Source organism: Neophocaena asiaeorientalis, unplaced genomic scaffold (genome assembly GCF_003031525.2).
Source record: "Neophocaena asiaeorientalis asiaeorientalis breed wild unplaced genomic scaffold, Neophocaena_asiaeorientalis_V1.1 scaffold16, whole genome shotgun sequence".
In the NCBI taxonomy this organism is placed as follows: domain Eukaryota; kingdom Metazoa; phylum Chordata; class Mammalia; order Artiodactyla; family Phocoenidae; genus Neophocaena; species Neophocaena asiaeorientalis.
Genome location: NW_020175446.1, coordinates 1,356,664 through 1,384,176, shown reverse-complemented (window position 1 = coordinate 1,384,176; position 27,513 = coordinate 1,356,664). Strand labels below are relative to the sequence as shown.

The window sequence follows — 27,513 nt, the reverse complement described above, 5'->3', positions numbered from 1 at the left end:
GGGCCTTTGGCATATATCATGTTTTTAAACAATCCTTACAGTATCCTAAGATGAAAGTATTTGTTATTAACCCTATATTATAGGTAAGCAAAGTTATCTAAATTAATTAATGTCAACACACATCACAATGGTGATGCCAAAATTTAAATTTAAATTAGTATCAAATATTTAATTGCTTGTTTATGTTTATTTTAGCTTTATATTTGTTATAGAATACTTAAGAAATTAACAGGTCATGAAGCATAATAAGCAGTCATGTATCAAAATAAGTAGATCACAGCCAAACATTATCAATAGGGTTGAATTTCCTTGGGTACTCCTTCATTGCCATAGTCTCCTTCCTCTTACCCTCGAGACATCATCCATTTGCAGTTTACTTGGTCCAGGATCTTACTGCACGTGTGTTTTCCTGAGCAATAGATTAGTATGGTTCTGCATGTTTTGTTGTATAAAATCTTCAAGAACTGGGCAGCGATAAGTGTAAAGGATTCATAGGTACTTCGATGCTTCAGCAGGTAGAAAATAGATGTAACTATATGTTAGGATGAAGGAAAACAAGAGCAAAATCACAAAGAGGGTGATAAGTATGAGGGTTTATACAGCTCATTATAAAGGAACACACTGTTCTGAATCACAGCTAACCTGGTAACCAGCTGAATGCGTGGTAATGCCAGCGCACCCCTGTCACAGGGCTCCCACGGTGCCATCACCAACCTGGCAGGGCATCTGGGTTGAATGGCACTGAGTTATCACCCTGAGGTGACAGCTTCACCTCGTGCAGCCCTGTCTGCTCCATCAGCACCAATAACAGTGATGCAGACCTTCTTTCTATCTCATCACCTGAGGGCTTGCACAGTCACTACCAAACACCCAGTTAATCTCATGAAGCTGACCTCTTTCATCTTTCCTTTTTCCTCCTCCCACTCCCCCTCCCCACTTCTTTCCTTTCCTCTCTTTTCCCCCTCTCCTTCCTCCCTCTCTTTCATTTCTTCCTGCCCCACACCTCCTGGCCTCTGAGTAATCACCCTCTCCTGTAAAACGCAGATCCTCCTTTTTTACACTTCTGTTTTAATGGCAAATAGCACAGTACACATGAAAGAGCTAGCTCAGGACCAGACCAAGAGTGTCACTCACGGAGCTATCTTTGTTGTTGTTGTTATTATTTCTTGGTCTTTTAGATTTCTCGTTTTTGAGTCACAATGATGGCTTTTCTGATTGCACGTACTGGGGGGCCTGGCAGTGGGGTTAAATTCTTCCTTCTTCATGTGATCAAGCAACATCCACTTTTTTTCTTTCACCTTTAAATATCTGACACCTGCTGAGTACTTATCCAGAAAAGGCCCAATTGTGTAGGCTTTGAAAGTCATTTTAAATGCTCCATTTTACAGTTTTAAGTCATACAGACAGGCTCAACTACAAACCTTCCATCCCTGACATCTTTGATTAATTTTTCTTCACATGGAACAATTGTTTTGGAACAGAAGCCGTGTAATGGGGTCTCTATAACCATGGTGGCAATTAGAGCCTCCTGGGACCTGAGGGTGTGGACACACACCCTGTGTGGTCAGTGCAGAGCTGACTCAGTGCCATGTGGGAGAGGATGTACATGTCAGTTTAAGGCAGTTTCCCCAAACTTCATTATGCAAAAGAATCACAGAGGGAGCACATTAAAATGCACCTTTCCTGCCCTCCATCCCCGAGAAATTCTGGTGTAGTGGGTTCTTGGCAATGTCTAAGAATCTGCAATTTTAATAATAATTACGAATTAATAATCACACAGAAGTTATTGATGTAGGTGGTCTATGGACTGTGTTTTGAGAAACATGCTACAAGATAATTTAAACTTTATGGATATAGTAGAGAGATAGTGCAGATTTTCAAGAAAAGAACAGTGTGTTCAAATTTGTTTAAAGAAAAAATTATAATGGATTGTTAAGGATGCATATGATGGGTAAATTGAGTGAAAGGAGAGTGAACAATTAGCAGACTGTTGACAGAGCCCAACCCAAGGCATGTGTTTGAATTAGAAGAAATAACTGGCACTCACTGAATTTGTAGTGTGTGTCATGTGCTATTTTAGGTGTTCTATGCATAGTCATTCCTTTATTCCCTACAATAATCCTATAAGTGATATTATTCTGCCTGTCACACACATGAGGAAAGGGAAACATATAGAATTGAATTTACTTATGCAAATCATACAGCTAGTAGATTGCAAAGCCAACATTCAAAGCCAGATGAGGTTCAAGACCTCCAGTGACCACCAGTGTGCCTCTTACTACATCATTTGCTATACCTAGAATACATATTTTGTCAGAATCCCAATAAAATTACCATTCATGTATGACCACAGAAATGAACTTTATGGTTCTCAATTAGTGTCCTTTGGTATGGGTAGCTATAGGCCAAACAATGGGTAAGCATTGTGCAGAATATTTTCCGAAATAAATGTGTACAGATCCAGGATGTTTGAGTAGATTTTCCCCTGCCTTTTGGTAGCTAGAACAAACTGTTGTCCAAGTTTTGCTCTAGCAAAAAATGTCAGAAGGAATCCTTGTGTATCAAGATTAAAAGGAGCCTTTATTCTACTAATTTAAAAAGTGACATAACAAGAACAATTCTTTTGTTTTTTTTTTCAGTAAAACTAAGAAATTGAACCACTGATGAAATCCTATGAGTTTAATGAATAAAAACTAATTCATGAATAAGTAGTTTACTAGTTAGCAGTTCTTAGCTCTGGAGTAGGTGAAGGTAAGTATACCCATAAAATAACTCACTCTTACCCAACTTCTAAAATCCTCTAGCATGCAGGAGTGTTACAAGATATTTGTGAGTAAAATTTTTATCCCTTATTCAGGAGGGCATCAACTTGGTTTTGCTTTGTACAACTTCAGTGCTAGTTTGGTTTATGCTAACGTGAGGCCATCAATCTTTGACTAGCATAAGAGACTAAAGTTAAACACTGTATATATATGATAGTCCCAGGTTCTTTAAGTTAAATGGTACACAAGGGGAAGATAGGTTTATTGATTCAGCAAATATTTATGCAGCACTTAATACGTAGCACATATGGTACTGGACCCAGTAGTGAAAAGAAGAAAACAGAAATGACTCCTGTTTTCTTAGATTTTACATTCTAGTGAGAAAGACAGAAAATGGGCAGACACGTGGCAGATAGATAGATAGATATAGATAGATAGATACATACATAAATACATAGATACATAGATAGATACAAAGATAGATGCATAGATACATAGATGGATACATAGATAGCTACATAGGCAGATGGTGATTGATTGATAGAAAAATCTCAGATAATATTAAGAGACTTCGGGGGGAATAAAACTAGGTAATAAGCAGGACTGCTAGTGGATAGAGTAAGGATGATATTCACAGGGTCAAAGAAGACCCTTGAGAAAAAGGTACTCAAATTGGGACCCAGTCGGAGGGGCAGCCATGCCCAGGACTCAAGAGAGAACTTTCTGCTGAGAGGCAAACTAAGTACAGTCCAGGGCTTAGAAGAGAACAATTCTGTCTTGTCCACCAAGGCAAAAATTTGGGGTCAAATAATAGATTACTCCTAAAAATCATAGTTTGAAGCATTAATTAATATTCATCATTAGCTGTTTCTACTTGATCTGTTTCTTTCTTGATGGAAAATTTGATATTTCTAGAGATTTCCTGCTAAAATGGGAGAGACTTATAGACAGAACTGAAGATGAATAAAAAATGAGCGAATGAACCATGTAAAATGTCTGTGTAACCGCCACTTTGTAGGGCGTGATCTGGAGCAGGTCTGTAGGTCTTTCATTTCCCCGTCCCATACACTGAGAGTGTCAGTATTTTCCTGTCCTGCGCCTTCTCCTCTCTACACAGGGGTAGACCCCTGCATCTCCTGTACACCTCTAGACCCCTAGCTCTCCTAAGCTCCCTTCTTCAGGAGGCAGAGGTGGGTGGCAGCTGTAGTGGAGGCACGTGAATGGCCTCACCAAAGCAGCTGTTGCTGGCATCCTTGACAGATAAGCTATCACATTAGAACCAGGTCCACTGACGTCCAGATGGCAGCATCTCCCTGCAGGCTTACCATGGGGTTCCGTGGCTGCCTCATTTCCACCTTTTGTATCATTACACATCATCCAACCGTGACCCTCAGGCCTGAATGCATTATCGTTGCTTCACTGCAGGCTGTTACACAAGTCAAGACAGTAAATGTGTCAAAAAAGGTGATGGGGACCTCCAGGTCATGTGATTCTTTAGTCTGTTTATTCCTTCTTGTGGGACCATGGACATTTATAAATCTTCCCATGAGAAAGACAAAAATTGAAATAAAACCATCCTCCGGTGCTGGGCTTCAGTTACAATGTCGATACTGGTTTGCAGCAGTGATCAACCTCTACATAGATTGCTAAAATAATGTATTCAGACAAACACTGAAGTTTGAAAGAGTAGATTTTAAAAATAAATTATAATGGCTGTATCACTAACAAGCCACCTTAGGAGGCCACCTCTGAGATCCAGGGCTCAATCCCAGAAGTGAATATGTTGCCTGATTCTTTGTTTAACTATATTACTTAATATGTAGAAGTAAATGTACATATTTTTATTTTTATCAACTCAGCCCTTTCTAGTCTGTATAACTTCCTTTAGATCATTCTTTTCATATTTAAACAAAATGCCATTTAGGTAACTCTTTAAAATGAATCCTGTTGTTTGAAGTATCTTTCAGCCAAGTTGGAGATAAAGAGTGTGTTAGTAAAATACCAGAGACATTTAAAAATCTGCAAAATATTTTCTCTTCCCCTCCCACATAAAGTAACCTCTTCACTGAATAAACATGCTAAAAGGACATATTTTTTCTTTATATCTGAGACTCATAATCTTGTTGATTCATAATCTCTAAGGTTTTATTGTATCATAGAAAAACAAAACTAACTCTGATTTGCATTTCTTTAAATTCTTCTGTGTTTGTGTATGGAACTCTTTTGGATTTCTTAGAGTTAAACTGTTCTATGTGATGATCTATTCCTATTTTTCTATGGTTGCTTTATTTTGTTTAAGTGGGGCCATAATCAACCAGTTTAAGGTCTGTTCTAAAGACTGTAATCAGCTGTAAAAAAAAATGTGCCTTACATTATTTTTCTAATTATTAATTCTGCACCCTTCATTCCAATTGTTTTTCACAAACTTCAATATCTTCTGCTTTTATCTATAAATCTGTAATTTTCTGTTGCAATCCTTTCATCTTTTAGGCCTTCAGATTTCCAGCTAAGTTGCTCCACATATCCTAGGTTGATAGATTTCAGTGTTCTGTAAATGTTAATTCTGCATTTTACCCCATCTAATAGTGCTCTGATTTATTCTTTAGTGGTTATTGTATTGTGACTCTCAAATTCCCAGTCCCCCATTTTTAACAAATATGCTACTTTCTTTCATGCATCTGAGAATGTATTTCAGTAATTTTCCAAACAATGTTTGTGATTGATTCTTTGGTTGCTTCATTTCAGGGATTAATGAAATTCTTTTGGAGATCTCACTGGTTTATTCTCTTATTTGACACGGTAAACCATTTTTAATGTTCCTCCATCACCGCCTTTGAGTTTGCTTACTTTCCCAGTGAGCTAGTTAGTCTTTGTTGTACTGTAAATGTTCTGTGTCCCTGACAGTTTTATTGGCATTTTGATGATTTTTGCTTGAGGGATTTTCTTTATAATGTTAGTCTCTGTTATCTTCATCCAACACCCCACTTGCTTCTTTCCTCAGATTTTTGTGGATCTTACTTTAATCCTTGAGAATCCATAGTATCATATCTAAGTATTTTGCCAAGACAAGCTTCTTACGAGAAGCACAATTCTACTGATATAAAGAAGGAGGTGTGTAGATGGAAAAGTTTATCTGGAAATTAAAGGATAAAAACATTTTTTAAAAAAATAAAAGATAAAGGATTCCTTTCTGGATAAAATTGGAGTTAGAAATTGATGTGCCAGAAAGAAGAGAGACAGGATTTTCCTTGGTTTTAAAGATTTGTGAGGTTTGAAATAATAGAATCCCTCAAGTTGGTGACAGAATGTGGCCTGGCCTGGTAGCAGTGAAGAGTTTGCTATGAAAGGTAGCGATAACGGTGGTGCTGAACACACCACCGCTAACCCAGTGCCTGCTGGACCCTTGCAAGATGCACACACTTGACCTGCATCCTCCCATTAATCCTCAACCCCCGTTGGGAAATGATGTCACTCTGGTTTTACAGATGAGGAGGCTGTAGGAGGGGGATGCAAGTCCTTCAGGCCCCCGCGGGGTGGGCAGCAGGGCCAGGATCCCCTCTCACTTCGGTGGGCTTGGACTTGCTCGCTCTGTGCTGCTTTCCAGCAGCAGTGTGGGCCTGGAGGAGGGAGCTGGAGAAGCAGATCTGGGTCCTTTCCGTGCCTTGCACATGGCACGCACCTGCATTCTTAGGAGTCTTGATCTCAGAGACAATGGGTCCATGTGAGGGCAGCACAGAGAGAATTACGGTAATTTATGTTCCAATTACTGTTGAGAGAAGGGACTTGGCAGAAGCCTTCAGGATGGACATCAGCAAAGTTCTAGAGAACCATGTGGGAGAGTCCACGATCCGGACACCAAGCTCCTCGTTTTTTGTGTTGTGGTAACATGACCAAACGGCTGCCATTGGATAAATTACACGTTGTTCTGCCTGTTTGAGTGTTTTCTGTTTTCTTCCACTGATTACCTGTTTAATTTGACTCTTGGTAGCACAAGGTTAATAACATTGCAGCTACGTTTGAAATAATATATGTCCCCTTTTTGTTAATGGTGCATTGAACTCTAGTTTTAAAAGACATTTAGAGTTTATATGGGGGGCTAAATATAAGTCAAGGCTACCCTAGAAATAATAATATATTTTTCCTAAATTGTTCCTTTCGAAGTACTGTTCTCTCTAGGTTGGAGCCAAATCTTGGTAATTTCATATTGCATATCATTGGCCGTTTGTATATGGAATTTACAGATATGAAACATTATGTGTATTTTTCTGTGGGAAGCACCGATGTGCATTACCCAGGCTATGTGGTGCATGCATTTGGAGAGAACATCTCTTTATAATTAATTATACTTTTTCAGTTATTTCATGGTTGGTCCTTAGAACCTCAGGCTAAAACACTTAAAATTTATCAGAAATCATTTCATAATTGTTGGTTCATAGAAAGTGTGAATTTTCCTTTCAGATGTGAGGTATAGAGTTGTTATGTCCTTTTGGAGGAAATTCACAGTTTGAAAAGTCTTTATTCTGAAAAATAATGTGAAATTGAATGGATCAGGTTATTAAGGCTTCTTTTTATCAGTTTCTGTCCCCTTGTGTTTCAAGTCCTTATTCCCTACCCTGTTGATTTCAACGCTACCGTCATTCATTAAGGCATTTATGAGTTAGCTTTTTCCAAGATGTAGGGGCTTTTTACTTATTTATTTTGTGCTGTCAGTTCTACATCTTGGAAAATTGTAAAATCTTCCTCTTATTCTGTATCTCTTCCTACCATCACAATTTTGGGTAGAAACATGTCATCCAAAAGAACCCCAAATGTAGTTTAAAGATAACACTGAAACAAAAAGCATATTAGAAATAAAACTTTAGATGAGGAAGCCCAGTGATCCATATGGGGTGTCTGTGTGAGTGTGTGTGTGTGTGTGTGTGAGTGTGTGTGTGTGTGTGTGTATGAATTGATAAATCTGGATTCCTCTGGCTTGAGTCAGGTGAGATGGGCTCCTTATTTGAATGGGCCTATAGTGACTGGCTTTTTTTCCCCTAATGATTTGTGACTATGTAGTGTACTTCCATTTTGTTTTTCAGAGCAATGTTTTCATATTTGTTTTAAAGTAATACTTAAAAATTCAGTATTATATCAATTCTACCACTCTGTCATCGTATATTTCTCTTTTCTCTATTTAGAAAATTGAGTGTCTCAAAACAGAAATTAAAAAAAAGCTCTTCTGACAATATAACATTCTTTTTTTAAATAATTAATTAATTTTTGGCTGCATTGAGTCTCCGCTGCTGCGTGCGGGCTTTCTTTAGTTGTGGGAAGCTGGGGCTACTCTTCGTTGCGGTGCGCAGGCTTCTTATTGCAGTGGCTTCTCTTGTTGTGGAGCAAGGGCTCTAGGCGCCCAGGCTTCAGTAGTTGTGGCATGCGGCCTCAGTAGTTGTGGCTTGTGGGCTCTAAAGCACATGCTCAGTAGTTGTGGCGCACGGGCTTAGTTGCTCCGTGGCATGTGGGATCTTCCCGGACCAGGGATCGAACCCATGTCCCCTGCATTGGCAGGCAGATTCTTAACCACTGTGCCACCAGGGAAGTCCCAATATAACATTCTTAATTGCCAAGGCTCTTGCAGTTTTTATGTAATCACAATTAAATAGCTAAATTCGGTTTTCTTTTTCATACTTACACCCCGCAAAATTGCCCAATTTATTTTTCTCTCATTTAAGATTATTGTGTGCTTTTTCCCCTTAACCTTTCTGTCCGAAAAATTAGCATCTTTGCACCATTAAAAAAATAAACAAAAAACTGAGAAAGAATTCAACTGATTTGTATTACACTTACTTTAAGCACAGTCAATTTTTTGGCTACTTTCTATTATGTAAGGATAATAGTCAACAGAAGTTGGTTAGATGCTGAAGAAAAATAGTTGAATATCCACTGAAAATGTTTGTAAGTGAACAAACCAATTTTGCACAAATTAGGGAGTGAAATTAGATGAGACATAGGATTGGGCTATTGTTTTTCCAGGAATCTAGCAATTGGCATCACTCTTTGAGGTACTCCTGGGGCAGGTTTCAGGACCCCCAGCAGCTGGGTTCAGCCCACTCTTTGGATATTTTAGCTCCTAGATGCCACCTCCTCTGGAAGATGTCCCTTATCTTCCGCATCTGAGGTTCCTTCCCTGGGCACCCGCCGCACCCTGAGAACGGCCTGTCCTGCACCTTCCTCTCGCTGGCCTGTGGTGTCTTTCACTGGACCACCTGTCATCACACAGCAGAGTCTTCCTAGAGATGCTTAATTACCAGAGACCAACTTGGCATGTAGGAAATGACTGCCACATTGCTATAGTACTAAGGCATATTAGATTGGGATCAGAGAAAGAAAACAGGACTACAGTAGCTAAAACTTTCGAAGAAATACTTTAAAATGAGTAGTTTATAAGAAAGAAAGAAGTTTGAAAATAGAATTAAGTTTTATAACCTCTATTCTTATCTTCTTCATTTATATTTGAACGTGTGGAAAACAATCTAAAAACTACATTGAGACTCAGGATTTCCCAGTTTGAGATCTAAACCTCTCACTAATAACTGCAGAATAAGGCCCTCATCTTCCCTGGCTTTCATTTTCCTCCTGTGAAAACAGAGGTGTCAGAATATCAAGTAATTTTAAGCCTGCTTAGATTCTGTATTCCACATTTGGTCACACTAAACTGTTGACCCTCGTCATCCTCTAGTAAGAAAATATAAGCAAATGTAATTTAACTCCATTACTTCCCTGCCACCATATGTACTTTATGTATAAAAGAATATTATTCAGCCATGAAAAGGGATGAATCCCGCCACAACACGGATGGGACTGGAGGGCATTATACTAAGTGAAATAAGTCAAAGACAGAGGCAGACAAATACCATCTCATCTCTCTTACATGTGGAATCTAAAAAACAACAAACAAGCTGTAGATACAGAGAATAGATTGGTGGTTGCCAGAAGCAGGGGGTAGGGAAAGGAGAAATGGTTCAAACTTTTCGAGTCTTTTTAGTTTAAATAGGAGAAAAGAACATATTACAAAATACCAAGAATGTATTTTAAAAATTACACCAGAGTGTAGACTGAACAGCATCTTTTTCTCACAGTTCTGAGATTCTGTTTGGAAGTTGAAAAAGTAAAGGATTTCATCAGTTGTCATTAAGAAGCCTTAATCTGTATGTTAAATTCTATAATTGTTTTGTGTTTATCAAACTACCCCCTGTGAGTCTTAAGCTTTTAGAATTCCAGAACTTTGTCCTTCTTTCATTTTCCTTCCTATCTGATTTGTTGTCATTAAGGAATATTTGTCTGGAAAAGTTAAAAATTCTATAATTACTTTGTGTTTATCATGATACCCCTTGTAACTCTAAGTTTTTTGAAGGCTAGAACTTGGTGCATCTTCTCTTTGGACCTGGGCAGAGTCGGTATTCAGTACATCCTGAAAAATGAGTCAGTTGTCCTCAGCAGATGGAGGGCGTAGCACCTGCCCTCAGGGCACGTACCATGAAGGAGGTGAGGCAGAGGGTACGGGCAAACCAGCAAGAAATTTCAAAAAGTGCAACATCATGAAAGGAGTAGCCTGGATGTTGACAAAGAGACTGACGTCTTGGACAGAATGGGCAGGGGAGACACCACCAAGAACAGACTTCATGCAGAGACTTGAAGGATGTGGAGCAGCATGTACAAGGCCAGCTGCAGGGACCAGTCAAGACACGGAAGAGCACGTGTGTGTGTGTGCGTGTGCGTGCATGCATGCATGTGCGTACATGTGGAGCTAAAGGGACCATTGAGACTAAATGCCACTGAACCATTCACACTTTAAAAACATAAGGCAGAACTATTCACAATACCCATGACGTGGATGCAACCTGAGTGTCCATCAATGGATGAATGGATGAAGATGTGATGTATATACATGTAATGGAATATCATTCAGCCTTAATAACAAAGGAGATCCTACCATTTGCAACAACATGGATGCACTGGGAAGACATTATATTAAGTGAGACAAGACAGACACAGAAAGGAAAAAACTGCATGATCTCACTTATGTGTGGAATCTAAAAAAGTCAAATACACAGAAGCAGAGAGTCGAACAGTGGTGACCAGGGATGAGAAGGTGGGGAAATGGAGAGATATTGGTCAAAGGACACAAAGTTACAATTATGAAGAATGGATAAATCTGAAGATCTAATGGGCAGCATGGCGACTATGGTTAATAATACTGTATTGATTACTAGAAATTTGCTAAGAGAATGGATTTAAGGTGCTTTCACTATATACACAAAGGGTGACTATGTGAGGAGACGGGTTAATTAGCTTGACTGTAGTAATCATTTCACTATGTATATGTACATCAAATCATCATGCTATACTCCTTATATACTGTTTTTATTAAAAAATGAATTCTCCGATCAACATCACTTGTCACTGAGAAATGACAGCAACTTTCATTCCAGATGTGTATTTCTGTTTTACTACCAGGTATATTTATAGAATGCCATATTTTCTGACAAACGAGAGGTTCTTTACACAAGATTGGGTCCACCTTTTCTCTTTTTATGGGGCATTAATAGCATAAAGATCGTCCTTTGACTGTCAGCAGAGGCTGATTGTTGAGTCTGAACCCTGACAAACACCTCTCCAACACCCTTTGCTTTGGCTTGAAAGAATTACAGAATGGTTATTTTTACACCCATAATGAAAACACATTTGTGAAGTGAGACCCCCTATCTGTGACTCATTACAAATCTGCCAACCGTGACCCTCAGGCCTGAATGGATTATCATTGCTTCACTGCAGGCTGTTACCCAAGTCAAGACAGAGTAAATGTGTCAGAAAAGGTGATGGGAACCTCCAGGTTGCATGATTCTTTAGTCCTTTTATTCTTTCTTGTACCACCATGGACATTTATAAATCGGCCCATGGGAAACACAGAAATTGAAATAAAACCATCCTCGGGTGTTGGGCTTCACATGCAATGTTGATACTGGTCTGCAACAGTCATGAACCTCTACACCTGTTTCAAATTAGATTGCTAAAATAATGTATTCAGACAAACGCTGAAATTTGAAAGAGTAGATTTTTTAAGTAAATCATAACAGCTATACCACTAATTTTAGCAAGAATTTCCAATAGCAGAATTAATGCATCCCATATTAGCACTGCTTGGGAAAGCACCTGGTTAGAGCCTGCTCCGTATTGTACACATCAAGTTGGATATTAATCAGAAGCCTGCCTTCCCCCTGGTACCACTTAAGTCTTTCTTTCAGGTTTAATGAACAGGTGTTTAATGTTTTTTACAGGATTCCAGAGTCTCAGATTTACTCTGAAGTAGATCCCATTAAAATGTATTTCCAATATTATGGTTTCTGTACTTCCTGTTCTCTCTCTCTCCCCCTCTGTCATTTATCTACCTATCTCATCTATCCATCATATCTGTCTGTCCATCTATCCATCTGTCTCTTTCATCTGTCTGTGATAGCCTCTACCTCTCTCTCTTCTTCATGTTACAGATATCTATCTATTATCTATATATATATTTCTCCTTGTCACCTAGGGTTCCAGCCTAACTTTGTGACACCTCAGACTCTCTTCCCCCTTTATCACAATATTGGTCAACAAAGGAAGCATTTCTTTTATGAGAAGAAAGAAGTTCATAGTATTCTAACATATCCATGTGTCAGACACAAACTGGTCTTATCTAAATGGTGTTGAACACCTAGACAAAGTGTTCTTTATCTAAAAAAAAGACAAAAAAAAGACAAGACTTTGCAAAGTTAAATGTAGAGGACAACTTCTAGCCTCAGAAGGTCTTTTTCGTATGTTAATATTGGTACATACATGAAATCTGCAGACATCACACTAAAAATATCTATTCCTTGGTGTTCTAGGTATCCTCAAAATATATCTCATTAACTGCAGTCCCCATTTATTTTGCTTATACTGATTTACCTTTTGGTCATTCCGAACACTATGTGACAATAAATATTTGATAGATATTTGATTTAAAGTATCAATACAATATGGGTTAATTTCATTTTTAGAGCTGATGATAAATATCTTTGGAGTAATAGCAATTTTGAATTCCATAGAATTCTATGATCGAGGGCTCTCAAATATATACAATTATTATTTTTAAAAGCAACTTTAAATCATTTGAAATAACAGTGAAATTATGGAGCAAAATTAATACTACAACTGGATATTTGCATTATGTGAAATTCCTGTTATGCTAAGTAATTCTCTCTTGTGTTTGATTTAGGTCATCAAGCTTGCCTTTGAGGAGTTTGAGCTGGAAAGAGGCTACGACACTCTAACCGTGGGCGATGCTGGGAAAGTGGGTGATACCAGAACCGTCTTGTATGTGTAAGTGTATCTTCCCTTGTTTCTTCTTTCCCAGAACAGGAAGTTATCTGTGCAAACACGGATGTGTCCTTGAGATCCTGGTGCAGACTTTCCATTCCCACCCAGAAGTTTAATAAATGCCACGTATGGCTAAATTAGTAGTTTCTAAATCTGATTTCAGATGAGGACTAATTCAGGATTGCATTCTATCTGTGGCAGTGTTTTTTATTTCAAATCATTGAAAAATATGGCAAAAGATTAGACTATATGGAAAAGCAGAAAGTAGAGGTGATGAGTTTCTCAACTCAACTGCTCCTTGTCCGCCCCTCTCTTTCTACTTATTATGTTGTCAGTGTTCGGGGAAGTACAAGTATCTTCTAGAATAAGGCCATATATCTTCTGAAAGCCTTGTGCTCTGTAGAGCTGCATACTAAAAGTAGCAGAGAGCGTGGGGAGAGCAGTGTGGTAGCGCCCTTTATATCTGTGGACTTCCGTACCCAGAGTCCTGGCAAATACAGTAGCAGCCCCACTGTGAACATCAGCACACAGATCCCTACGCTGGTCCATTGGCAACTGGACTCATGAGAGAGTCTGCACCACTTCGCCCTGGACACTGTCAGCCTCTTCCAGATGCAGGGCCATGAGGATAGTCTGGACAGTTTTTTTTTTTTCTTCTTTAAAATATTTATTTACTTATTTATTTTGGCTTCTCCGGATCTTAGTCGCAGATCTTCGTTGCGGCGTGCAGGATCTTTAGTTGTGGCGTGTGGACTTCTTAGTTGAGGCTGAGGAGTGAATATACCCCCGGGTCATGGTTTTAATATTGATAGGACAGTTTTTAGGAGACTTGTTCTAGCAATATTAAAACCATGACCCAGGGGTATCTTCATTCCTCAGTGTTTTCAGTGCAGAAGGCAATGTCTTTGCAGCCTCTTCCTCTGCGTTCGCACCTTGCACAGCCAGCTTCCTGTAGGGGCTCCCGAAACTACTTTCACTAATGGAAGTCATTCTGCAGGATTTTTCTCTTAGTCTGCTTATACGTGGCTGAGATTTTCTCTTTATTTGTGAGAAAGCTTGCCCTGGACAACTTCAAAGTATTATTCTGCTAGGGAAAAACAACAACAAGAAGAGGTGTGGCCGTTACACCCACTCATTCTCTTACTTAGCAGTTACTTATGAGGTAGTTCACGTTGTAAAAAGTTCTGCAGTGAACATCTGTCTGTGCCTTTAAAATTGGTGGACCCGCACTCTGATGGCATTGGGGACATTCTCTTTTCCTTTATTGTATCTTGGATGTAGTTCCGTATCAGTATATATCTTTATCTCATGTTTTATAGCTACTACTAATAATAATTAAAATCATGTTACTGGCCCATGACTTAGGATAATAATTATAATAGTAGCAGTAGTAATCTCATAGCATTTATTGAGTACCTCTTATATACCATGCACTGTGCTAGATGCCTAATACATACTATCTTGTTTGGTCTTCACCTAAATCCTGTGAGTTAGGGGTTAATACTGTCTTCATCATATGAATGATGAAACTGAGGCTTAGATAGATTTACCCGCATTCACAAACCTAGCGTTTGTTCTAGCAGGAGTTCAGACTCCGTGATCCTCCTCCAGTGTCTGTATTCCTTATCATTACATGTGGATGTGCCATGTTTTTTAACTGATTCTCATTGATAGCCTTTGTCTTTTCTCTATCCCCCTGTAATCTTGCATTTCTAAGCAGCTACGCAGTAAGCTACTTCGTACAAATTGTCATACTTGTTTCATATGCCTTCAGGAAAATTTCCAGGAGAGGAATTTCAGGAGTTAGGAGCATCTTCATTTACATCATTAGGCTTTTCTAATAATCCCCCCAAAAGTTTATATCAATTTTCTCTTCCACCACAGTATGTAAAGGTCCCTGTTTCCCCACACTCTTACCAAATGGTTATTCTTTTTTTGCCCAATTACTAGCTTTAAATTGCATTTATTTATAAAAATACGGATTCCTGCAGGGTGGGGACAGATATCTGTATTGTTTGCAATCTTCCATGTCAGTTGTGTGCACACAGCCTGGCATTGGTCTGGAGCGGTACTTGTAGTCACTGATACAGTGGACAGCAGTGAGGCCAGGATGCCAGAGGTGGAATTTCTGGCTCTAGCTTTGCTCTTAACTATCTGTGACCCTCTCTGTACCTCTGCTTTTATGGCTATGAAATATGTATAATAAACTTTTCCTGCCTGTGGTAAGGAGCAAAATGAAATAGTGCATGTGAATGCACTGGAGAGCCAGGAAATACAAACCACACATGAAATAGCTTTATTATTACCATAACATCTAATTTAAGAAGGGATATCATTAAAACAAATGAGAGAAATTTTCAAATAAATGCAAAATGTAGAACATAAATGTAGAAAAGTAGTGCCATATAAAATCCCTTAGGTCACTATTAAAGATCTGAAGCCATACACCCATTTTTTAATGCTATTTGTTGTTAAGGGAGCAATAGCAAACTATGTATTACCTTGACATAAGTGTTATTAGAACCTCCTCTCAATAGCTCACATCTATAAAGGAAAAACTAAACAGTCAACTGAATCAAAGTGAGATGCCCTTTGGGAAACATAATGTAACAAAGATCAGTTGGGCATTTAATCATCTTCAGTAGAGAAAAGCAAAGCCACTGATATATTTCCTTAGTATACAAAATTACAGAAAAAGAAAAAACAAGAGAATCACAGTTGGTGTCTTTGGATAAACAGGCAATTTTAGAGAATACGGCAACAAATATTTTTGAGTACTTACATGTCAGACGTGAGTCTCAGCATGGAGTTTAAAATCTAATTGGAGAAATGGCAGATGAGCTGAGATGGTTATATACTAGACAGTATATAGAATCATTGACTATCATGATACATATTTCAGATAAAATTTGAGTTAAGAAACTTGTTTGTGGGTAGCTGATATTTACTACCTCAAGCTCAATATTTTATAGGTTCCCCTTTTTAGGGGGCCTGTGGAATTCTATTCAGATCTTAATTTTCAGGAGAAATCTAGAAAGTGAGATAGTCTAACTGGCTCATCCTAAATATGCTTTTAAAAATTCTAATTTCTGTTAATGGCTTTTTATTTTCTCAACTTTCTTGGCGCAAAAAGAGAACAACTGAATGTTAGGGGGACTCTTTCAATAGCCGAGTCTTCCCAAGAGATGGATGAATTTATTCAGGTTACTTTTACAGAATGACAGACTTAAAACAAAATTAAATAACTCATTTAGCAAATCTCTATTGAGATCTCTCCAAGAATATATGTTGGTAATTTTCTCAAGTTTAACTTTCAGAAAAACTGCATCCAGAGACATTGTTCTTCACGACTTTCCTCTGGCCTTTGCAGTTACTAGCAGTGGTGACCAGGACATGGCATTAATTTCAGGATGTCCTGGGGATTGCAGGCACCAGTGGCAGGTTTTAAGTGCCCATCTCTGTAAGGGATGAATAGTCAGTATCAGGGAAATCTGTGAGCGAGTAGTATTGCCTCTGCCTGACTACACTTGTCTATTAACCAATAAGGATACTAGTTGTTTCCTATGGCTGGTTGGTCCACTGTTCTTAAGTCGCTTCTTGGGCTTAGAAGTGGCTCCAGCCCTCATATGGTAGCCCTCCACCTACCTCTGCTATTGTCTGCGGGTGCTGAGCGAAGGGGCATCATTCCTTTTTTATTAAAAGAGTACACAACAGCAGTAACAAAGCAGACACTGAAAACTGATGTGTATGTCTATGTATTCTTTGGACATTATCAGAGGAGTTGATCACAGTACATCTCAGTGCTTTGGGGAAAGCTTGAGCAATTTATGTTAGGAATAAGCACATAAAGGTAGCTACCTAGACGTTCTCTAGGCAAAAACCCATTTTTCAAAATTAGAAAGCAAGTACACTCCTTAGATTCTTAGAATTCTGGAGCCACATGATCAGAATTCTTTTTCCTCATATAATCATTCTCATAATGACATTGCCTGTGAGCACGGACACATATGAGAGTGCAGATCAGACTCAAATCCTAAAAGCTCTATTCTTGAAGTGAAGTTCATCCATTGCTAGGTTTCCTCCTTTGTCTCTTTATGGGGAAATGTTCTTCCTTGATTCTTTGAAGAAACATTTATTGAAATTCAGACACTGCAGGACTCAGAGGTGGGTAACAGTAGGCTTTGAGGGGATGGTCTGCAAGTGGAGAAGGCAGAGGCTTCCTGACCTTCATTATCACGCTGGGGCGGGTTAGCAGAGGCTGCTGCTCTCTGGACACTCCATGGTGCCTAAGTTCTCTATTCCAGCAGCCCTATCAGAGGAGAGATAGCCGGACCACTGGACACACACATTTTAGGTTTGGGATTCCATCTATTCTGGGGTGTCTGGGAAAGCAAACTGACCTGCGGCCTTGGGCGCCCCTGGAAGTGGTCTCTGGGGAACCTTCCTGCAGAGGAGAAGAATGCATAGGTCCCAAGGAAGCGCAGCCCAACGGCAGCACCTGATGGAGATTCGGGGAGACTAGTTCCAGCTAATTTGGAGTCCAGACAGCCTGAGTCATTTTCCAGCTGTTCTGCCACTTACATCCCCAGTGTTGACTCAATGTGGCAGTTTTCTCTAAGGAGCCAGGAAATGCATGTCTTGCTTGCTACACTGTTAACCTGGAGAGCTAAGGATCTCCCGTCCACGATTCATCAGTCAAAAGCATTTAAAGGTGTATTTTGTGTTTTTGATATTGAATTAACCTCAAAGGCACAGTCATTCTCTTTTGGGGGGCTTAGTGCATTTAAAACAGTAAGGGGTATGCAAGACCTCCAGGGCAGCAAGACCAGCTCCCCATCTCATGCCAACTTTGCAAGCTGGAAGCATTGTTGTAAGTGTAAAGTGAGACGGCTAATGAAACATTGTTTGAAAAGGTGAAAAGTATGATGCAAAGAGAAGATGGTATTGTATTACTGTAGTTATTATCTCTGCCTTAATACAATGAGATATGTGGTGCTCAGAATTGTCTTTGGAAATGGAATGTACTAGAAAGGAAGAAGGAAGAGGAGTTGAACTGCCATTCACTGAATCTGTCTGGACCCGCATTGTCTCCTGACAAACTTTTGACAAAGGTATTGCTTCCCTCTGCTAGAGGAAGACAAGGGGAACCTGACTTACGGCCGTGGAGACAGCAGGCTGCCTAACTGGTTTCTGGGCTGTTTTCAAGATTTTGTTCCTTGTCTTTAGTTTTCAAAGGTTTAATTAGGTGGATTTGTTTAATTAACATGGATTTGTTTGAGTTTATCCTGTTTGAGGTTCACTTGGTATCTTAGAACTGTAGGTTATGTGTTTCCCCAAATTTGAGTTTTCAGCAATTAATTCTTTAAACCCCCTTTCAGCCTCACTCTCTTTCTCTCCTTCTGGGATTCGAATGATAAGATGTTGGGCCTTTTGTTTTTGACCCACAGGTCCCTGAGGTTTTGTTCACTTTTTTTCCATTGTATTTTCTCTCTGCTGTTCAGTGTGGGCGAATTCTATAGACCTCTTCTCAAGTTAACATGTCATCGTGCATCTCCGCTCTACTTACTATAAGCCAATCTAGTTACTTTTAATTTCTATTATTGTATTTTTACTCCTGTAATTTCCATTTGGTTCTTTTTTGTAACTTCTCTTTCTTTGCTGGGATCATCTGTTTGTTTGTTTTTTTATTTGATTGCAGAGAATTTGTAAAGGATTGAAACATTTACACAATGGCTGCTTTAAAATCCTTGTCAGGTAATTTCAACATCTGATTCATTTTAGGTATTGTCAGTTGGTTGTCTTTTCTTGTTGAAGTTGTGATTTTCTTGGTTCTTGGTATGATAATCGGACCCAGGCTGTTTTGTCTGTCATGTTAGGATGTACTGGGAATTATATAAACCTCTTATTTTAGCAGACAGTCACCCTGGCTAGACTTAACACGCAGTTCTCGGCCAACTTGTGTCAGCAGGGGTTCCAGTGACAGGCTCACTGTCAGAGCATGTACAGCATTGTCTGGGTCTGCTTGGTTGATTGGTGCCCGTGGGACTCACACTTGTCCTTGCTGGTGGGGAGAGGTTGGTGGGAACCCCCATCACTGCTTCCCTTCTGCATCTCACCCCTTGTCCCCTCACCCCTTCCTCTGCCCCTATCTCTGGGAGGGAAGGGGCATCTCAGTCTCAGATTGGCAGAGACAGAGTCTTCCTGGATTGGGTCACTGGTGTGGCTGGTCTCTCTCACAGGTTCTGCTGCCTCCGTTTCTTTACTCAGAAAAGGGAGGCTCGGGCCCCGGGGAAGGTGAAGGCTTGCCCTGGACACCTGTGGTTACCAAGGTCCCTTCATCCGTCCCCCATGCTGGTGGTGCTGGTGTTCCTTATGTTGTTTGAGGGATACCCCTTGCATCCCCGTGAGGATGGAGCTTACCTGGAGCCTTCTGTTGCCCGGTCAGGGTTCAGGAAACACCAGGTCTCGTGGTCCTCTGTTTTGAGGGGGGTGGGCACACAGACAGCCTGCACTGTGTTGGTTCTCTGACCCTGGAGTCTCAAACCAGCTTGCCTTCAGAGTCCTCTCCTGGTTTTGTCTTATGCCATTTTGAGGGTTTATATCTGAGCTTATCAAGGAAGAGAATGGAAAAAAATGTGTCCGTGTCCAAATACTTTTAACTCGACTGGGCTGCACTCAGTAACAGAAGTCTATAAAATAACTTCATTATGGGCCTTAGTAAACTTTTTTCTTTGAAGTGAAAGATAGAAGTTTGGATTAGATATTTTGTCTACAGCTCCACATAGAAAGGCTTAACAATTCTGATACTGTTTAGTGGATTTAACCTGATGATGGCAGACCATTGATGTAACTAACGTCATCTTCTATGCCACCTGGCTAGAATGGATTCCAGCACGGTGAATAAAAGCTGTCGCATTTGAATGAAATGAGTGCAGGAGTCACACTCACTGAAAAGCTTGCTCTAATTTCACGTTGGTGCCAGTGGGGAAATTCTATCAGCTTCAGTGTATGTACTGTTGATCTCCAGGTTTATTTAACTTTATATATAATAATATGATCATTTATTCTATAAAATCACTGCCTTGGGTGATTTTTCAAAGTCAGCTTGAGGTAAAAGAGTTCTGTTCCTCTTCACCTGTTCAGCATTCTGTTCCAGTACATGTCGTGTAAATAGCCGTGCCTGGAAGTCCCCTGCAGGAGGAGCCAGCTGGATGCTGGTGGATCGAGAACCTTTAACTCTGATCAGGGCTGCCTTCAGGCAGATTTGCTCTCCGGGTCTGGTCAATATCGCACATAAAGATGTGCAAAACGTCAGATTACAAGCATATCCTTCCAAGACCAGAATTTAAATCCCTTCTGCCTCGGTATGTTTAATGATGAAGTCCACTTATGACTCTGCCACCTTTTACCAAGGTTTGTATCAGGGCATCTCTGACTCTTCCTAAAGGCGTTTTACTCCATCCCTGGGGGGCATGGTTCTCGTCACGTGCTGCACAGATCACACACTGTGTCTTAACCTCTCCTTATTAGTCTCCGGCACACACTGTATTAACCCAATCAAGGCAAACAGCCAACTAACATTTATATTTTAAATAACGCTGCATTTCCTATACTTTCTCAGAATTTATGAAATTTATTGATATTAAAAAATGCAAAGACTTCAAAATAGGTCAATTTTAGGTCAGGTTTTTTTTTTTAGTTAATTTATTTATTTTTAAATTTTTTTTTAACATCTTTATTGGAGTATAATTGCTTTACAATGGTGTGTTAGTTTCTGCTTTATAACAAAGTGAATCAGTTATGCATATACATATGTTCCCATATCTCTTCCCTCTTGCGTCTCCCTCCCTCCCATCCTCCCTATCCCACCGCTCCAAGGAGGTCACAAAGCTAGGTCAGGTTTTAACTTGTGAGTAACATTTACTTTCTAACTGCCCAATTTACAATTGAAAGGTGTGCTTTAAAGGTTCCCACACCACTTTCCTTTCAGGTACCTGCCAATAGGATGCAGGTCTGATGTTCTCCAGGTGTTACTTTGCATCAAATTCATACTTTGTGGCATACTCAAGAGTTTTGTTTTTTTTTAAATCTCCAGGTTTGGACAGATTATTTCTTTAATGAATATGTAGTAAAATAGACTTTTTGGAGTACAGATCTGTAAGTATTAATACATGTATAGATTTGTATAACGACCAGCAAAATCAGGATACAGAAGTTTGTCACCCCTCAAAACTGTGCTTTCTCTTTGTAGTGATACCCTCTCCCACCTTAAACCGTGAAGCACTGATCTGTTATCCATCATTATAGTTTGTCTTTCTGAGAATATCACATAAATAGAATTGTACACTGTGTATTCTTTAGGACTGCAAGTGGGAATGTAAAATGGTACAGCCATTCTGGAAAACAGTTAGGCAGTTTCATACGAAGTTAAGTACTTATTTATCATGTAATCTGGCAATCCCATTCCTAGGTATTTACCCTAAAGAAATAAAATTTGCCCTACATGAATAGAATTAACTCTATTCATAATTGCCAAACAACTGGAAACCGCATAAATGTCCTTGGACAGGTGAATAGATAGACACACCTTGGTATATTCATACAAGGAAGTTCTGTTCATCAGTACCAAGGAACAAACTACTGACACACACAGCAGTGTGGGAATTGCATGGTGCTGTGCTAAGTGAAAGCACCCAGTTTGATTTCACAATCCCTTTCCAGCAGATGTATTTCATGTATGTGAGGATAGAACTGTTGAATCATTTAACAAGGGCCAAAAAGAAGACCTGTCCAGAAATGAGATGGCTTTCGTATACGATGTAATATTAGTAGCAACCAAAGCATCATGAAGTTACTGCCTCACATGGGTGCAGTTAAGCTTTAAAGAACAATGACCATTTTCACGTGATAGACTTTAGCTGTTCTCTCGTTGCAGTATGCCCTGGTTGCAGGGAAGGAACAAAAACACATGATCAAAAGTCATTTCCTTCCTTTTGGGTTAATGATTCAATACGCTGGAACATACAGTCAAAGATACTGCTGATTTCAGTTCAACACTGATCCTGATTGCAAGGAGGCATATCAAACCACTGAGGTTAAGACAGCTCGACCATGGTTGAACTCTATCAAAAAGATAAGAGAATTTTAGGTCTGAATGATTCCTTGAAGGTAATTTAATACAGTTATTTCCCAGATGAAGAAACTGACATAGATGTAAAATAATTTAGCTAAAACCACAGGGTAAATTAAAGGCAGAGCTTCAACAGAGCCTCAAATACCAAGTCCTTGGTATGCTAAGATCAAACAAAAATTTAAATCATTAGTTGCAGATATTCCTATGAAATTTAAACATGTAGATATTTAATGAATTTTAATGGGTATTAATTTACATTTTCATTTATGCATTTGTTCAAAGAAATGGTGCATTTTATACGCAAGAGTCTGGGGATTAAAGGCCAAGTGACATCAGCTTGCACTCAAGAAGGTTTAGAAATTGGTAGGAGAAGGAGGAAGTAGATGCCTGTGAATGTTTGTCTTCGGTGAGGTGTATGCAGGTTCTCCAGTGACCTAGAGAAAAAAAATACCTGCATCACCTAAGGGAGTTAAGAAATGCCAGGTGAGGGGCTTCCCTGGTGGCGCAGTGGTTGAGAGTCCGCCTGCCGATGCAGGGGACACGGGTTCGTGCCCCGGTCCGGGAAGATCCCACATGCCGTGGAGCGGCTGGGCCCGTGAGCCATGGCCGCTGAGTCTGCACGTCTGGAGCCTGTGCTCCGCAACGGGAGAGGCCACAACAGTGAGAGGCCGCATACCGCAAAAACAAAAACAAAAAAACAAAAAACAAAAAGAAAGAAATGCCAAGTGAAAATCCTCAAATACTGTAAGAACTCCTTATCCAGGGAGCATAGGCACTCCAGGCAGTGATTTCAGGATTTGCCAAAAACCTGTAGGCAGAGAAGTGCCAGTATTTTTGGAGAATGGTTAAAAACGCCAGCATGGTTGGAGCAACAGGTTGAGCAATGGGAGGGGAGGGCAGTGGGGAGCTGGCACCTCCAATATGATGGCTCTGTTTCCCAAAGGCATTTTTATTATCGTTTTCTAACAAGTTAAATTTCTTAGCGATTCATTGGAGTAATTTTATTTTTAAGTTTAATTTAAAACACTATGTACTAGAAAGTCATTTTGGGAGAAAATAAAACTGCTTTAAAGAAAGCAATTATAGCTTATGTGTTATGATGGCTGTTAAAGTATTTTACCAAAAGTAGCATTTATTTTGTTTTTCAGTTATGGAAACAAAAAATCCTGTTTCCAACAGATAAACAGTTGCACAGGGTTAACAATATTTGCTTCATTATTTTAAACATATTTTTTCCATTGGTGCTAGCAAACTAAAATACTTCTGGAAAAAAGAACCAAAAGGGAAATATTTTCTTTTCTTTTAAATAATTCTAAAATAATTTTGTAAGATATTAAAAAATTAACACAAAAATACTTTTTGAATGTTCAAGTAATTTTTAAAACATGTTAAATAATTAATTGTACCAAGCTGTCTTACAGTCATTTTCATAAATATATCAGTCACTTAAATATCAGGCTTAAATTCTAAAACTTGAGTAATGCAAGTCATCTTTATTTTGATTATTTTCTTAATTAACAAAAAAAATTGGCCACTCTGTGCAGCATGCAGGATCTTAGTTCGCAGGCCAGTGTTCAAACCCGTACCCCCTGCAGTGGAAGCATGGAAATTTAATCACTGGACCACCAGGGAAGTCCTACAAATCATCTTAATTTGACTTCGATTGAAGGAACTTTGTAGTGTAGCCAAGTACCTGCTTATTTAGTTTTATGTGAATCAATAGACCAACATAAGACTGTATTAAAATAAAGTCCAGTGCAGAAATAAAATCAATTCAAATATTTACACTCAGAGGTATTTCTGAAATAGTTAACTTGACAGTATAAATCTTTTCAGTGTGTGAAAAATTTCTACATGATAAGTTTTCAACAACTTAAAATTAAATCAAAGGTAGGGGGGAAGTGATATAAGAATCAGGAGGATAAATTAGGAGGCTACTTCAGTGATGTTGCTATGAGACACTCAAACTGAGAAAGTGGAGACAGAAAGAAATGGTGAAAGGAATGTGGAAGAGGTAAAATTATATGGCTTGTTGATGAATGATGAAATGTATAAATGCATATATTTATAGTTTGTGGACTGTGACATAAGAAGGGGTAAGCACTGAGAAATCAACAACCTTGAAATGAAGTCTGGAATCCTTCTAAAGACTGATTGAATCAAGGTGGTCACTCGCACTGCCAGAAGAAAATTAAATCCTCCAAGAAGGAAGATAACAACACACATAGCTTCTATGATGGCGTAACACAAAGTCTAGCATTCAACCAAAATGTCTAGAAATAACACCCAATGATCCAAAACCAAGAGACAGACAATACAAAAGGAAAAGGACATCTAGATATTATAGTTATCACTAAGGGACTTTGATAATTAACTATGATTTATATATTTCAGAATATAAATGATCAAGAATTTTGCCAGAAAACCGGAATTCATAACAAACCAAATGAAAGTTTTAAAAATTAAAAAATACAACATCTGAAATAAAGAACTCAATAGATGTGGCTTGAACTGGAAGATAGATTAGTAGAAAATATTCAACCTGAAGCAGAAAAAAAATGTACAGAAAATATGTGTGTAATTGGCATTGAAGAAGAGAAAGAGAGAGAAAATGGGACATAACTAATCTTTGAAGACATTATCACCAAGAATTTTCCAATATTGACAACAGACATCAGGATAGAGATTCAAGAAAAACCTCAGCCTGGCACATTATTATAAATCTTCTGAAAAACAGGACAAGGAAAGATCTTACAAGTAGTATAAACAAATGTTATTTTCAAAACGGCAACTATAAGTTCAATGGAAGTTTTCTCAATATAAAGTAAAAAAAAGTAAAAAGACAACAGAATGGTATCTTTGAAGTCTTGGGGGAAAGAAACACGCTGTTAGCTTAAAGGGACAATTTTAAAAATTGACTAATCAAAAGAGAAAAAAAGAAAAATGAACTTTTATTAGTAATTATATTCTAAATAAAAGGATAAAAATCTCTGATTAGATAAAAATAATATAAATAAAATAAGTAAATCAACAATAATGTAAAATAAGTATTTGATGCTTACATATACAAACATGAAATATTTATATACATAAAACAGTTGAAAGCAAAAGGCTAGCAAAAGATACTCCTTCTAAGGACTAACCAACAGAAGAAAGAATGGTATAGCTTTATAATTATAAGTCAAAGAAGACATTAATGCCAGACATTCATGCTTTGTGCCCTTTTTGGTATGTTACACTTCAATAAAATCTATGCATAGGGAAAAAAAAAATCTCTCTTCAAACAAACAAATAGAACAACCAAACATAAGGGAACAGTCTTTCCAATGAAGACAAATCTTCAGAAAGAAGTACATTTTCATATTTCATGAGTGCACATCACTCACTGAAATACTTCCTTTTTTTCAATTTGTATGTAATACTGTGTGAGTTCCTTAACGTGTATTAGGCGTTGTTCATCTTCTTCTGAAGAATCATGTACATTGTAGCGCCTCAGGTGAGAAGGTTGTGTTGATTCACAAATGATGTGATTGATAGGGCAAATCATGTGCTCATATCCCTGAAACAACTTTGCTGAAAGCAAAGCTTCCTCTTTGATTAGAGGCATTTGTTTTGGTTGAATTGATTTTTTTCTTACACTTTTTCTCTTTCAACATGCTTTTCTGTCAGCACATTGACTTCAGTCAATGAATTGAGTGTTTCTTCTCACTGGCTGACAGCAGCCGCTGTGTGACTGTTTTTTTTTATTTTTAAACATCTTTATTGGAGTATAATTGCTTTACAATGATGTGTTAGTTTCTGCTGTATAACAAAGTGAATCAGCTATACATATACATATATCCCCATATCTCCTCCCTCTTGCATCTCCCTCCCACCCTCCATATCCCACTGCTCTAGGTGGACACAAAGCACCGAGCTGATCTCCCTGTGCTATGCGGCTGCTTCCCACTAGCTATCTGTTTTACATTTGGTAGTGTATATATGTCCATGCCACTCTCTCACTTCATCCCAGCTTACCCTTCCCCTTCCCCGTGTCCTCAAGTCCATTCTCTACGTCTGCGTCTTTATTCCTGTCCTGCCCATAGGTTCTTCAGAGCCATTTTTTTTTTTAAGATTCCATATATATGTGTTAGTATATGGTATTTGTTTTTCTCTTTCTGACTTATTTCACTCTGTCTGACAGACTCTAGGTCCAGCCATCTCACTACAAATAACTCAATTTCGTTTCTTTTTATGGCTGAGTAATATTCCATTGTATGTATGTGTCACATCTTTATCCATTCATCTGTCAATGGACACTTAGGTTGCTTCCATGTCCTGGCTACTGTAAATAGAGCTGCAGTCAACATTGTGGTACATGACTCTTTTTGAATTATGGTTTTCTCAGGGTATATGCCCAGGAGTGGGATTGCTGGGTCATATGATAGTTCTATTTTCAGTTTTTTAAGGAAACTCCACACTGTTTTCCATAGTGGCTGTATCCATTTACATTCCGGTGAACAGTGCAAGAGGGTTCACTTTTCTCTACACCCTCTCCAGCATTTATTATTTGTAGATTTTCTGATGATGGCCATTCTGACTGGTATGAGGTGATACTTCATTGTAGTTTTGATTTGCATTTCTCTAATGATTAGTGATGTTGAGCATTCTTTCATGTGTTTGTTGGCAGTCTGTATATCTTCTTTGGAGAAATGTCTGTTTAGGTCTTCTGCCCATTTTTGGATTGGGTTGTTTGTTTTTTTGTTATTAAGCTGCATGAGCTGCTTATAAATTTTGGAGATTAATGCTTTGTCAGTTTCTTCATTTGCAAATATTTTCTTCCATTCTGAGGGTTGTCTTTTGGTCTTGTTTATGGTTTCCTTTGCTGTGCAAAAGCTTTTAAGTTTCATTAGGTCCCATTTGTTTATTTTTGTTTTTATTTCCATTTCTCTAGGAGGTGGGTCAAAAAGGATCTTGCTGTGATTTATGTCATAGAGTGTTCTGCCTATGTTTTCCTCTAAGAGTTTTATAGTGTCTGGCCTTACATTTAGGTCTCTAATCCATTTTGAATTTATTCTTGTTTATGGTGTGAGGGAGTTTTCTAATTTCATTCTTTTACATGTAGCTGTCCAGTTTTCCCAGCACCACTTATTGAAGAGGCTGTCTTTTCTCCATTGTATATTCTTGCCTCCTTTATCAAAGATAAGGTGACCATATGTGTGTGGGTTTGTCTCTGGGCTTTCTATCCTGTTCCATTGATCT

The 27,513-nt window shown here is 38.7% G+C and overlaps 1 protein-coding gene across 1 annotated transcript in view; it reads left to right on the top strand.

Annotated features, from left to right (window-relative positions):
* The window catches only part of CSMD1 (CUB and Sushi multiple domains 1), a 1,745,896-nt gene that overhangs the window by 1,317,383 nt on the left and 401,000 nt on the right, over positions 1–27,513 (top strand). Inside the window, exon 12 of the mRNA XM_024768064.1 lies at positions 13,039–13,142. Coding sequence (XP_024623832.1) covers positions 13,039–13,142 — 104 coding nt within the window. The remainder of the gene's footprint in view (positions 1–13,038; positions 13,143–27,513) is intronic.